The sequence below is a fragment of the Micropterus salmoides genome, unplaced genomic scaffold, assembly GCF_014851395.1.
Source record: "Micropterus salmoides isolate LMB-PRFRI ecotype aquatic unplaced genomic scaffold, ASM1485139v1 Ms_hic_scaffold_5, whole genome shotgun sequence".
Taxonomy (NCBI): domain Eukaryota; kingdom Metazoa; phylum Chordata; class Actinopteri; order Centrarchiformes; family Centrarchidae; genus Micropterus; species Micropterus salmoides.
Genome location: NW_024044237.1, coordinates 32,362,589 through 32,376,582, shown reverse-complemented (window position 1 = coordinate 32,376,582; position 13,994 = coordinate 32,362,589). Strand labels below are relative to the sequence as shown.

At 38.5% G+C, this 13,994-nt stretch overlaps 1 protein-coding gene across 3 annotated transcripts in view; it reads left to right on the top strand.

Annotated features, from left to right (window-relative positions):
• Nucleotides 1-2,129: 2,129 nt before the first annotated feature.
• pde6a (phosphodiesterase 6A, cGMP-specific, rod, alpha) overlaps nt 2,130-13,994 on the top strand; it is a 37,759-nt gene continuing 25,894 nt past the window's right edge. For 2 of the 3 annotated variants that reach the window (XM_038698849.1, XM_038698850.1), the window contains exons 1-8: nt 2,130-2,460; nt 2,925-3,066; nt 6,533-6,685; nt 7,946-8,035; nt 8,388-8,528; nt 9,440-9,514; nt 10,494-10,558; nt 11,443-11,509. In XM_038698849.1, the coding sequence (XP_038554777.1) occupies nt 2,132-2,460; nt 2,925-3,066; nt 6,533-6,685; nt 7,946-8,035; nt 8,388-8,528; nt 9,440-9,514; nt 10,494-10,558; nt 11,443-11,509 (1,062 nt within the window). In that variant the 5' untranslated portion in view covers nt 2,130-2,131. Of the gene's footprint in view, nt 2,461-2,924; nt 3,067-6,532; nt 6,686-7,945; nt 8,036-8,387; nt 8,529-9,206; nt 9,361-9,439; nt 9,515-10,493; nt 10,559-11,442; nt 11,510-13,994 lie in introns of those variants that run through there. The other variant, XM_038698851.1, reaches the window with a different exon arrangement.

Here is a 13,994-nt window from a genome sequence, read left to right as displayed (position 1 = left end):
AAGGCAATATCCCATGATGTGTGTAACAGGTAACTTGGAGTGTCAGAAAGGGAGTGGGAAGTGGAGTGTTGGTGAGTCTTGCTTACACTCAGTTTAGTCCTACATGACAAGAGCACATTAACTAAATAAGGCAGAATGATAACATTAAAGGTATATTTAGTGAATTTCAGGAACAGTAGAAATGGTAGAGGGTTGTTGTGGAAGAACTGACACATGTTTTTCATGTTCTTCTGGCCTTGTTGCATGCTTAACATTGAACCAATAATACTTGTTAGCAATTCTTAAAAATAAAAGTAGACCAGTGTACTGCTAGATTAATTTATGAGCTGTTATGAGAAAATAGACTGTTAACATCTTCATATGGTCCAAACTCTTATTTTATGGTATTTTACTGTGTATATATTTGCATATGGATGGGTAGCAAATTATTTAGACAGCATTGCATGAGAGGTTTTTGTTGATGATTTCAAGTCTGAACATTTTTAATGTGTTGGAAGTGCCACTTAAATGTCCCCTGATATCAACACAAAAATAGTAGCTTTTAGGTCTTCCTCGCTAACAACTCCGTCACTGTCGAGTCAAATGATGTTGCTGGAAGCAGGAAGAACTACTTGGCGAACTCCTCTTTCTCGGTCAACATAGCGTGAACTGAGGAATTTGTTGCTTTAATAGACAATCAACCCTGACAGGACAGCCACATAAAATGTTCCGGAGTTTCCCTTTAATTTAGGCTATATGCCATAAGTACTCATTTTCATCACACAGCACAAGTGCTAAGGGTGACAGAGAAAGGAATTCCAGGATATGTCATTAAACATTGGAAGGTATCGTAATCCCAGTGTTGTAATTGGATGCAGGCTTATGTCCACACATGACCATTTAAAACCATCCTGGTAATCCTTTTTCTTTTCTCAGACACCTGCCGAGTTGGTTAGCAGTACAGAGGGATTATACAATTTTATTACACGCTTTGCTGAAGGGCTTCAACAGGTAGGAATGTTTGCTGTTTATTAAAATCTATTAGATCTATGGGACACAGATGTAAGTTGCACATTATCATCATTACTTTATTCATACATTTCTATGTGAAGTACCTTGGGAGAGGAAGAGACATTGTACAGTATCAACTGCTAGAAGGGCTTGATAATCTCAGGAAACTACTAAATTGACTAAAATGTCTCAATGTTCAATTTGCAGTACTACCATGTTAAATAAATTGCCAGGAATTATTTGACTTTAGCATTGATATGAAGATGATTTAAGGGGATAACACCCACTTTGCTTTTCTTTCAACTACAATTGTTTTCTTCTATGTAATAATAGAATATGCATATATTTTTCTATAGCCGATAATAAACTAGCCAACAATGAAACCACCCAATATTAATAAGGTTACGAGTCAAAGACATAGAAATTGACAGACAAAACAATATTTCTATGAGCTGAGTAAGCCTGTGTGTGCGTGTCATATGCTTAGGAAAGGATCTTTTTATTTAAGTTGCGTGTTCAATTTGTTTGTTGTTTTTCAAGACAAGTGCTTGTCTGACTATAAAATCAGTTCACCAGTGGTTCATGTAGACAGCCTAAGTTGGTTGAATAATACTAAAGTATTTGTGGGAGGGGGCTTGATTGTAGTCACAAAGCCCCAGAGAATTATCTGCAGCTCTACTGAGCTTTTTAGCATCTCAGATCATTGTTTTGGTTTTACAGCACATTTACAGATTCAGTCACATCAACCCTGTTTCCAGCTGCAGCAGGCAGCTATTTTCAGCAAACAACTGAATAACCCCCTGTACACTACCTGCCAAGCACCAAACTACAGAAGACAAAGTTAGCGACCAGCTGGTGAAGAAAGTAGAACCTTTTAATGGTGCTTTTTTTTGTTGCTATTTTTTGTTTTAAACCAAACCATGGCTAAAAGAAGAGTGAATACTGGACTTACATTTGTTTGTTTGTTGTTGTGGACATGCGTGACCATAAACAATTAAGTGTTTATGGAAGGGTTTTGCTATTTTATCAGTTAAATGCATTAGCAGTTCAGAAGTCATTGACCCACTTGATTTGCATTGCTAACCATCCAGCATTAACATTACTACCATCTGTTTCAAATTGTGTCCTGTCAGCAGCGGTTATGGTGGACGCAGCGGTAGCAGAGCAGTTCCTGGATGCCAACCCGCAGTTCGCCAAGCAGTACTATGACATCAACTTCCGGCCTAAGGTCATCTCAGACCTGCTGGACAGCAACCGGAAGGCAGTGGTGGACATCAGCAAGTTCCACGAACTGACGATGGTAGAGGAGAGTGAGGTCCTCTTCGACCTGGTGCGGGACATCCAGGACAACCTGAATATGGAGAAGTGTGTCTTCAACCTCATGAAACACCTCAGCTTCATGATGAAGGCCGACCGCATGAGCCTCTTCATGTACCGGCAGAGGAATGGAGTGGCCGAGCTGGCAACAAGGTTACTGCGGATTTCTTTACGAAGTTTAAAAGTATCTTTTGTTCTGTTTCCAGAACACCATCTGACAAATAGGAATGTGACCACTGAAACAGATTATGTATTGGTAAAAAAATAAAAAAGATAATATTTCTTTGCCATGAAACGAGTTCACATGTTGGTCTCATGAAAAGTAAGCAGTAACAATTAATCTTGAAACTAAATATTTTGCAAAGCAATCATTGTCAGAGCCCACTACAGCTGGACTCCTGCTCTTGGCAGCTCCAGTGGGGATTTAGAAGGCAGGCGCCTTGTTCAAGGGCACATTGATGTGTCCAGAGACTTTTGCATCTCTTTAGTGACTGAGTCCAACTAGCAACACTTTAAGATTACCTGTTTGAGTTAGAAACGTAAAAAAGATCAACTAAGAAAACCTACTTTAGTTGCACAGCACGTTATAATACATGTATTTTTATCTTTACCTCCAGGTTATTTAATGTCCATAAAGATGCAGTGTTTGATGATTGCCTGGTGCAGCCTGACAGTGAGATTGTGTACCCGTTGGATATGGGCATTGTGGGCCACGTGGCGACCTCCAAGAAGATGGTCAACATTCCCATTGTGTCAGAGGTAACAACACGACTAATGTTTGTGTGTTGTTGTTTTTTTTTTGTTCTCACTAGTAATGTGGTACTGACATGAGCATCAAAACCACATTACTTGTTCAATTATTCATATACAGAATTTCCCCTCACATAATTGTCATAAACAGTAAAATGTGGCAAATGCTTCCTCCCAATTTTTGTCTCCATCACTTTTACTTCCTGTTGCATAAAGTACCAAAGCATTAGCATCTATGATTATTTCTTTAGAAGTATTTTCAAATGGATTAATTTCCAAGTCTTTTTTTTTTATTAAACCAATTTACCCTGTGTTGTCGTCATGTTCTACCATTTTGACTTCCACAAAATCTGTCTAATCCGGATTAGTCATTAATCAATTCAGCAAAGATAGATTGTTTGGAAGTAAAATATGTCCTCTGTTAAAAAATACATTAAAATATTAAATATTTCTTATTGCTCAGTAAACATTCAAACCCCTTTTTTGCCAGGGTGTAAAAACTTGTCCACTGGTGCTTTGTCTTTGTTTGACCACCAGATGGCGACGACACTCCACTGATGCCAAACCAAAGCCAGCTCAATCTCATTATAGCCAATACCTTTGGCATTTGAAAATGGCTGGCAAGCTTTTTCCCATGTACATTTCAAGTTTGTCATGCTACTGCAAGTCCACTAACTTCACATCCACTCCCTGCCCACTCCTGCACAAAGTGTTATTTTGACATTTATTCTTAATAAGGCAGCAGCTCACTCTGCATAACTGATGGATTACAAGCCCTCCTCTGTATCAGTTCAATCACTTCCTTTCACGGAAGATTAGCTTATGTACAAACAAAACAGACCCGGGATGATCGTTTCCGTTTGTTTTTTATCTTTCAGCTTTGCTGCCAGGCCGGCCTGTTGTGCCTTTACTATGAGCCACCACAGAACAAACATCACCATGCTGTTCAAAACCTCTGTCCGTCACGCCGCAGCTTCACAAAAACACATGAAAGCACGATGGGAAATGTAGCAAATGGAACGATATCAAAGCCTCCAACCCTCAGTTTCCCCAGCCATAGCGAAGGGACAGCTAATGTTTCCATATAATTGGTTGGCTCTATGATGCTAATGCACTGAGGATGGCCTTTCAGAGTAATACAGAGACTGGGAATCACTGTCTCTCAATGCTCTATTTCCATCCTAGTCCAATCCAGGGCAGGCCATTCAGGATTCTTCTAGGTGGAAGGTGGGGATTATGTTTCTCTGGGATTATGTACTGACCAACTGCTGGCATCATTTCACCCCCTTCTTCTATTCCTGCCCCCTTAAAGTGAACATAATTGTCACATCATTTCTAGATTAATAACTCTGGCTTTTATTGCAAGTGTGGTAACTCGAGGGGTGTGCGTGTGAGGAAGAAGGTGGAGAGCGTTAGTGGGGGAGGTTCCAGATGAAGCCGGTTAATCTGCCTGAATTAGAGCGATCCCAGATTACTCCCAGAGGTCACACAGGCTCTGAGCCATTTTTACAGACTCAGCACTATTACACACCTTTAATCTATTCTGTTACATTGAATCGTAGCACAAACCCACTGAAATCCATTTAATGTGTCATAACCTGAGAAGCTAAATTGGCTAGGGAGGAAGTTCATTTATTGATGTCTGTGTGCAGACTTCATATAAAATTATTTACATATTCGTTACTACATATGTGTTTATTTATTTGGATAAGTTTCTTTATTTTATGCATGTATTATTCATTTACAGATTTCATTTTCTTCCATTTATGGAAGTGAGACAATGATCTCATTTGAGGTATAGATTGATACATTTCTAATAATCAAAATCAAAAAAATTATTTCAAAACCCTTATGTAGGAATTTATGACACAAGCCTACAGTAAATAATATTACAGGTCTCTGGGACGGTAGATTTTCTATATTTCAATACATGTGTGAGTTACCTACCTACATGGTCATTCTCTTTTACAAAAGAGCAAAACAGAGCTAGAAGAGTAAAGAGCTGCATACATGAATAGTGTATATAAATAAACTGTATAACTTCTGAGGGTTTTTTTGTATATCAAAATAAAACTTACATTAAGCTTCTGAAGTGTAGAGCTCAAGAACTCAAGATTCAGCAGATATTAAGAACGAAGACGTCTCTGAGCTTTAGGTGGTCAAAGGACTTTTGACAACAATCTGTCAAACTGCCCAGATCTTTGGAACAGGTTCATTTTTAAGCTGTGTAAGGCTGCAGTTGAGTACGTTTTGTCTCAGACTGATTTCCCCCCTACTGCCACACATCAGCTCGACACTTCTGTAGAGAGAAAAAGAAAACATTAGACATTAATAAATAAAAAGGATGGTTTACTCAATTCGTTTGTGGTGCAAGATGAGGACTGATCCAATAATAATACTGATGTACCTTTTTTTTGCGGCATTCATTTTACAAACAGAGTGAATGCCTTTGAATGTAAAACGATCCCTTGAACAAACCAACAAATTTTTTTTTGCAGAGGCAGGATATGTATCTGCAGCTGGGTAGAAGGAAGAGGGTTTGAGTTGCTGCTCAGGTTATATATTCATGGCTTTACTGCTGTCACATGCAAAGCCATGAATATATATATATATATATATATATATATATATATATATATATATATATATATATTTTTTTTTTTTTTTTCCTTACCTGCACCTACCTACTTTACTAATGCTCTTTGCCCCCTTAAATGTTGCTCCTCCTATCATGGACTTGAGTAGCTAGTTTTGCTTCGCCCCATGGGAGACCCTTTTCCAGCAGCTCAGCCTTCACTCTTCTTTGTTAGAGACCCAATATGTGTCCAGGACATCTTGGACGACTGTGTTTAATTTCTGAGATCATGCTTCGACAGTCGGTCTTTATGTTGATTTACTTATTTTATGTTTTGTTGGGCCAGAATATAAGGCAGATCTTGTGCGAATGAGCTGACTTTGCTCGTGTCGCATTTAGTTGTTTGCCAGCACTCAGTCCCATATAGCAGAACCAGCGTGTTCAAGGTGTTATTAGTTTTAGACTATAGGTGTTATACTTTAAGATGCCATGGAGTCTTGCAAGCTTTCCGGAGTCTGCGCTGGATATCTTTGTGGGTGCAATTTTCCTGACTAATCAGACTTCTCAACTTTTCTTTGTTTTCAACCAGGAAATAAGACCATCACAAAAACATACACCTTCCCTTACCCAAATCAAGACTGTGTCCCCAATTTTTAAACCCGAATGGTCGCTGTCTGCAGGTTTTTGTTCCTTCTTGGCAGTTAATGAGCTGCTCTTCCACTGTTTCACCCCTGGAGGAACACAATTGATGACCCCTGCTACACAGGAGGACCAGTAGGTGGAGTGCAGCAGAAATGGCCTTGAGTTTGTGGATAATGGAAAGCCTTTGCTAGCAGCATTTACGGATAGAAATGGTGTGTTCATCAAAGTCTTCTCTTTTCTCATCTCTTCTCTTCTCAGAGCCCTCATTACAGTAACTTTGTGGACGAGCTGACAGAGTATCAGACCAAAAATGTCCTCGCCATCCCCATCATGAATGGTAAAGACATGGTGGCTGTTATGATGGCCGTCAACAAGTTGGATGGGCCGCACTTCACTGCAAAGGATGAAGAGGTAACATCTAATACTGCCTGTGTTCGAAAGCAAACTCAATTTTAGTGATTCTGTCACATGAATAAAATTACATTTGCAGCTTTATACTGAACTTTTCTTAACCAGTTATAAAGTGCCTCAAAACTAAAAACGAGCACAATAAAATATGCTCCCCCTCACCATTCATGTGTTTTCCCTTTACTTACTTTTGTCATTGCTTTATGTCGCTTCTCCAAACTTTCTCTGATAGTAACTGACTGTCTGACTGGACGGTGATCCCACACAATTAAACTCAGTCTGACAAACTTTACAATAATGGTTTAAGGTCTGTTATAGAAGCTGGATAAAACTATATGACGTAGATGTAGCCTCGGTTGTTCAGTGTCAGTTTTGTCCTTTGGCAGCTAACTTGCTGTATTTTCCTGCTTCCACACTGGTATTTTGGGTGCCTGCATCCCAGGACCATGTTTATGTTTTAAAGCTTTATTTAATCCCTGGTTTTCTCTAAATGTGATGCTGATGACAAAACGTAAACTGCATTGGTTGCACTATCCTCCCAATTCCTTAAATTAAAAAAATTTATAATCTGCATTTGGATCCAAATGTGAGTAAAAATTCAGTGTGAAAAAGATAGTCTTTCTGAGTGATTGGCTGTTGGCACCCAGGTATTTTTAGACATCATTTTAGGACATGTAACTTCTATCAAGTCCTTGGTTATGGTAATTTAATTGATCATGTTTTACTAGTGCAACATATACAGATAAAATGCCATTTACTTTGGCTTCACCCAAATATGGAGCAAATTTCAGTCAATCGGAAATAGAAAAGCATTTTGCTTCTCACAAAGTCAGTCACATGTATAAGTTGTGAAATAATTTCTTAATCAAAGTGTGCACTTACCTTACATTACATTACCACTTGACATCTTCTTGATCTTAGCCACTGTTGAAATAGGTGCAGACCTCCACTGTAGCTGCCTGAAGCTTTGTTACATCACCTGGAAGCCCTCTGTGGCATACTGTCCAAATACCACATTGAAACAATGAATTGTCTTTGTCAAGAAAGAGGAGACGATGACTATTTGGAATGTTTGATTAAAAATGAGATCTGCCGTTTGAAATGTGTCACCTACTCTGACTGATGGCACAAAGGTAAAAGCACAAACTTGTTAAGAAACAGAATATTGCAATGTTATCGCTGTGCCTTTGCTGAGAAACCACAATCTCATCCATTGATCAGTATTATGCAAAGCAGCTGAAAGGGTGTACTGTCTTCTTCCAGACGCTAAACAAGTATCTCAACTTTGCCAACCTGCTCCTGAGAGTTTTCCACCTGAGCTACCTGCACAACTGTGAGACAAGGAGGGGACAGGTGAGGCTGCAGATGCATGCAGCATCTGAATTCCTCTTGTTCCTTTGTAAGATTTAGTTTGAGTTTATGCTCAGGCTGTGGTCACACTGTAGCTGAGAGAGTCCCACATCTGACCCCTTTTCCTCTTGACTCAGATCTAATGTTTTTTAGTTGCATGGATTCACATTATTTTCACTCTTGATAACATAAATATGTGGTACAAGATGCCTCAATTTAACCTGACTCTAAAAGCACAAACAATAACAAAAATATGATTGGGGCGGAGGAGAAGTTCCAAGTTATACCTCTGGGTCTGTGCTGTGCAGGAACTTTGGAACTGTTGTCTTGCATTTTATTTTACTCCATTGCTCAGGTGCTGCTGTGGTCAGCCAGCAAGGTGTTTGAAGAGCTGACAGACATAGAGCGGCAGTTCCACAAGGCCTTGTACACAGTCAGAGCTTTCCTCAACTGTGACCGTTACTCTGTGGGTCTGCTGGACATGACCAAGACCAAGGTGGGTTACCATATTCTACTGTTTGAGATTGTCAGGTACCAAATTAACAATAAGTGTCTTAAATATCTGAAACTCATATTAACCGTCATTTCCACATTTAGGGAACTTTAATGTAAATGCAGATTGTGGAGCAATAATCTACATTTAGGGCTTAATTTTGGTTTTAAGAAGCTTAACTGCAGCAACAATGCTTGCTTTCATAAAATTCTTAAAAACTTTTCATTTAGCATGAGCCACAAAGAAACTTAGAGATACACAATGCACAATTTAAATTGTGGCATCCATTGCTTAATACTTATGCCTTGCTGTTTTTGTACCATTTTTATCCCAACTGAGGTTTGATGAGATTTCAGCTTTTTCTCCTCCTCTTTTGGGAAGAGATATTTTCAGAAAATCCTTTGGGGGTTTCTTTGTCTAATCTGCACAGTTTTTCTGTCTTGGTCTAGTTTTCCATTGCCTTTATCCCTTGTGTCAATGAAAGAAATAACGCATAAACCCTTCTTCTGATCAGTGTCGTACAATCACCATGTATTTGTGATTTGTTACTAACATACTGTCATAAATACTACTTATTGGCTGTGGCTGTCACCTAATTACAAGCAGCTGCCAGTTGATTCCTAACACCTGCTATCTTCAACAAACACATGTTGTCTGCCTGCACAGATGGCTGTGTAGTAACAACACTGGATTTCATGAGTAAAGAACTTTTAAGAATAAACAAAACTAGTAGCTCAGTTTTGAGCCAATGTTTTTGGAAACCGGGCACTTTGTGAAGACAGAACAAAAAATATTACACACCCCTAAGAGGCTCCTGGCATGAGCATAAAATAGAGTAAGTTCATCCAAATAATGAATCAACAGAAGTAGCCCCACTCTAAAGCTTTTATTTTTTTTTGTCTGTGTTTTTGTAGGAATTCTTTGACCTGTGGCCAATTCTGATGGGAGAAGTTCCACCATATGATGGACCCAAAACTCCTGATGGCAGGGTGAGGAAGTATTGACTACTGCTCCTGCTAAATTCAGCACTTCTATTGATGTGAGACTGTTATAGATACTCCCAACAAGTAGCCTGTGACCTCCTGACATTTAATCTAGTGACACCATCAGGTCAAAATGTCCCTTCACATGTCCACAAGAAGGTTTCTCATATTGCTAACTTAAGTGAGTACTTTCGGTCCAAGAGAATGAACCTTTTTTTTGTGTACTCTGACCTTCTTGCATCACCATCAGGCCAACTTTTATATATGCGCTTTGATACATGCTATCAAAAACGGGTGGCCAAATTTCAATAACACCTGCTGTGCAAATTCAGGCTCCAAGGTCTCCGAAACTATTTAGATTCTACTGGGCTAATGACATTTCTCAAACGCCACCGTCAAGACAAACATGTTCAAGCCTTCAGCCTGACTACTGGCAAAGTTTAAGAACTGCTACATCAGAATCAGAATCCGCTTTATTGCCAGGTATTTGTACACAAACGAGGAATTTGACTTAGGATTGAACATTGCTCACGATGTGCTTACTCATACAATAATACAATAACACAATAATAAAATCAGACACAGGCTACAGTAGAGTGAACATATATATATACACACTATGTACTTGAGTTAGGTGGATTTGGTATACGGTATATACAATATGAAAATATAACAATATGAATATCTATACCTTAATCTTAAGTCTGTAGAATATGATGTGTAGGTCAGGCCATCTCAGCAGCACAGCAATATTTAATCTAATGATATTCTGACACACATTTTGCCTTTAACAAATGGTGTACGGTACAGTACTGCGATTTGAAAATTACAGTAGGCCAAAATGCGACTTGGATAAGATCTCGATTAGTTGTTCAGCCCTAGTGTAACAACGAATGCTATTTATCTTTCCATAAAAAAAGAAGATATTTTCACTATCTTCTCCACAAAATGTCTCTCTAATGTTTATGTTGTGTGTCTTCTCAAGGAAATTATCTTCTACAAACTGATTGACTACATCCTGCACGGCAAAGAAGACATCAAAGTCATACCGTAAGTCACAACAGAGATCTAGTTTAAAGGTACCCTGTGGAGTTTTTGACCATTAGTCGTGCTAAGAAGTCGTTTTTTAAGGTGTCTGTGCCCGTTTTGTTTGTTCTTGTGCAAGTGGAGGCACATACATGGCCACATACACGTGCTGGTGCACTTCACACTCCTGGCAAATGTATTGGACTATTCCACTGATCTACAGTGGGCTGTAACATGCCAAGAAACCAAGCAATGCACCAACAAAAGCAGGGAAGAAGAAGACGGCGAGTAAACATGGATATAAACAATGCAGGTTTCAAAGTTTAAAAAAATCAGTTCAGCAAATGTTTAATGAGGAGTGAAATACAGACCTAGACCTCAAGGATACACTCAATGCATTTTTGGGTAGTAACAGAATTTTGTTTACAAGAAAACTCCACAGGGCACAGATAATGTGTTTGGAGAGGTTATCACAGAGATAACAGGATACTAATGCTAGCTCTTCCTCCCTGACAAAGCCAAACATGATATACATTTTATCTAATAAAAGATTAAAAAAGATCACTCCCAAAGTCTGGTGTAGCATTGCACAGGGTCATTTTATATTTCTTACAAGTCATTACCATTCTGATCCGGTGTTCTATTTCTATCATCCAACATTGCTGCTCCTGTAAACAGTAATAACCATTGTCCAGACATTTCACTGCAGAATTATCTCGCCTTGTAAATTGAAAGTTGTTAATGCATTATTTAATGTTAATGATTTTACCTAACATTTATTTCACCCTGGCAGTCAAATTTATATTAACACTTGATAGGAATGTAATGTACATCATTCTTTTGTTTTCCTGTTCTTAAAGATGATTATTATAACAACTGACTTTTCTGCCTGTTCTGTTCGTCCTCAGCAATCCTCCAGCAGATCACTGGGCCCTGGTTAGCGGTTTACCAACCTATGTAGCAGAGACTGGACTGGTCAGTGTCTGTTTTCTTTGGAGCTCCTGTTCCTTTATTTCAAGTTTGCTCTGAGATTTTGAAAACATCTTACACACATGTTAGGAAATTAACATAAACTCTCGTCTGACACAAGAACATGCTAGAACCATGAAAGAATAATCTGGCTATCTAGTTTGTCACTCATACACATTACAATAAATGATCACTGAAGCGTGTCAAATAATACACAAAAATTCCTGTTTGTAAAGTTCTTGTCATGTGTTGGGTATCAAACCTGAACTCCACAACTGTACTTCCTACCATGCTGAGCAGTGAAAGGTGAACTATAAGTGGTGTCTCCCTAGTGCCAGCAAAGGCATGGAAAAAGATCGCAAGCTAGTAAATATGGATGTGAACAGTGCTTGTTTTAAAATACTTTGCAAATGTTTTATGAGGGAGGAAACGCACGGTGCACGTTTGTTAGCTCTCAATGATACACACAATAAGTTTTGGTGAGTAAATGTAAACATAACTTGCATTTATTTATAAGAAAACTTCACAGGACCCATGTAGGTCAACAACAGAATGCTTTAGAACAGCTTTAAGCTACACTAGCATATTTCATCATTCTTCCTCAGTTTTGTGGATGTCTAACTTTTCTGTCTGCTGGAAATTTCTATGGAAATTGCAAGTTAATAAAGGGCCAAAATCAGACCAAAGGTGGCCAGGAAGTGTAATCAGATTTACATTTTAAGGAATCTAGCTGTCACATTTGCATTAAGTTGCAATGAGTTAATGAAGGACACTTTAGCAGGGACTTTCAGCACCTGCTTGGCCACTCTGGAACCCAAATATGTATGAATTAAACAACAAATGAATAATGAATGAATGGCCGGTGAGCAGGTTGAATGCAAACAGTGGCAGCTCTGTTCAGCAGGGAAGTAATAACCTTTAGTGTTATAATAACCTGTCTTGACAATGAGGCAGATGATAAGAGTCAGGTTTGGGTTTTTTTTTTTTGGCCTATTTACAGCAAGTTTGATTAAACTAGTAGAATGGAAGGAATTTACGGTCATTTGTGCTAGGATTATAATAAAAAGAAACATTAATAATAGTAATGGTAGTACTAGTAGTAGTAATAATAATAATAATACAGTACTTCTTAATGTCTTTGAAATCAAAGGCTTTAATAAATATTTACTATTTTTTTTATTGGACATTCATTTCGTACACTGTATTTCTCAGTCATCCTTCAGGAATGATCAGTGTTGAAATTGCATGAATTTATTGTCAACACAGGCTGCATATTGAAAGCAGTACCTCAGTAGCGCAGCCATTTGTGTCTGCATAGGTTGCATTCAGGCACAGTACTGTGTGTAGGCCACCTGAGTTTTGGCAGCACTCAGAGCCCAATAGACAATCACTGTAGTTAAACATGTAAATTGAAAGAAAATATACTTGCGGAGTAAAAATACACTTTGGATCACGGTTCTACACATAAAGCATATAACATATAAAGTTAACGTGGCCTTTGTAGACACCCGCATTGATTAAAATAGCAGCATTCTGGCAGACACGTGTGAGACGGACGACTGAAAAACACGGCTGAAACATCTCCTGTGTAGACAAGATGTAAGGCATATTCAGCCAATCCCTGCAATATTTGGGAAAACTAAACCATCTATAGTCTAATATCTTAAACTAAGCATTTGGTTTATGGAGCTATGGAGCAAATATTACTTTAATGGGTTTTGTAAGGTCTATTGTATATTATGGACAATGCATGGTGAGATTGTTTTTATTTGATGCATTCAGTTATATTCATATATTTGTGACAGCTCATCTTTACCTAATCACCCAAGTATAGCTTAAAGATCCAAATCCAGCATTATTTGAATGATTGAATATGTTTTCAAAATCAGTTAGTGTGGCTGGAATCAACCAAAACTTTTAGCTTGGAGCGAAATTCTCCTCATTTCTCACTCTGACTTTTAGAGAACAGTTTTCTTTTCTGCTGTGCAGGAGTCCATATAAAACCAGTGTCCTTTAAAATATCTTTATTTCAAAATATCATCACTAGAAGCTGCGGGTGGTGAGACGAGCAGAGCACCATTAGGCCTTATTACACAGTTGTCAGTGTGCACACAGTTGTGGAAATGAAAAGTGCTCTGCCACACGCTGCTGTGATGTATAATTGTAATTTCTTCAGCCGTTGTAATTAATCACAGTGTGTTTTCCTCAAACCGCTGAGCCTGCCATCGCTCATCTATCCCACCTTCTGTATCATCCCGTCTGTCCTCCTCCTGTCCTGTTCTTTCATTGTCTTTGTATCTTGCCATTTTTCAACATTATCTTTCCTCCCTCATCTTCTCCTTTTTTTTCCTCTTAACATATAAGAGGTGAAAACGTTCATTCACCACAGTGCCACCTTTTAATAAATTGAGGGGAAAAAACATGTCAGATTGACATGACATTGACGGTTTTGGATGTGAAATGAGATGTTTTGAATGGATTCACTGTAGGG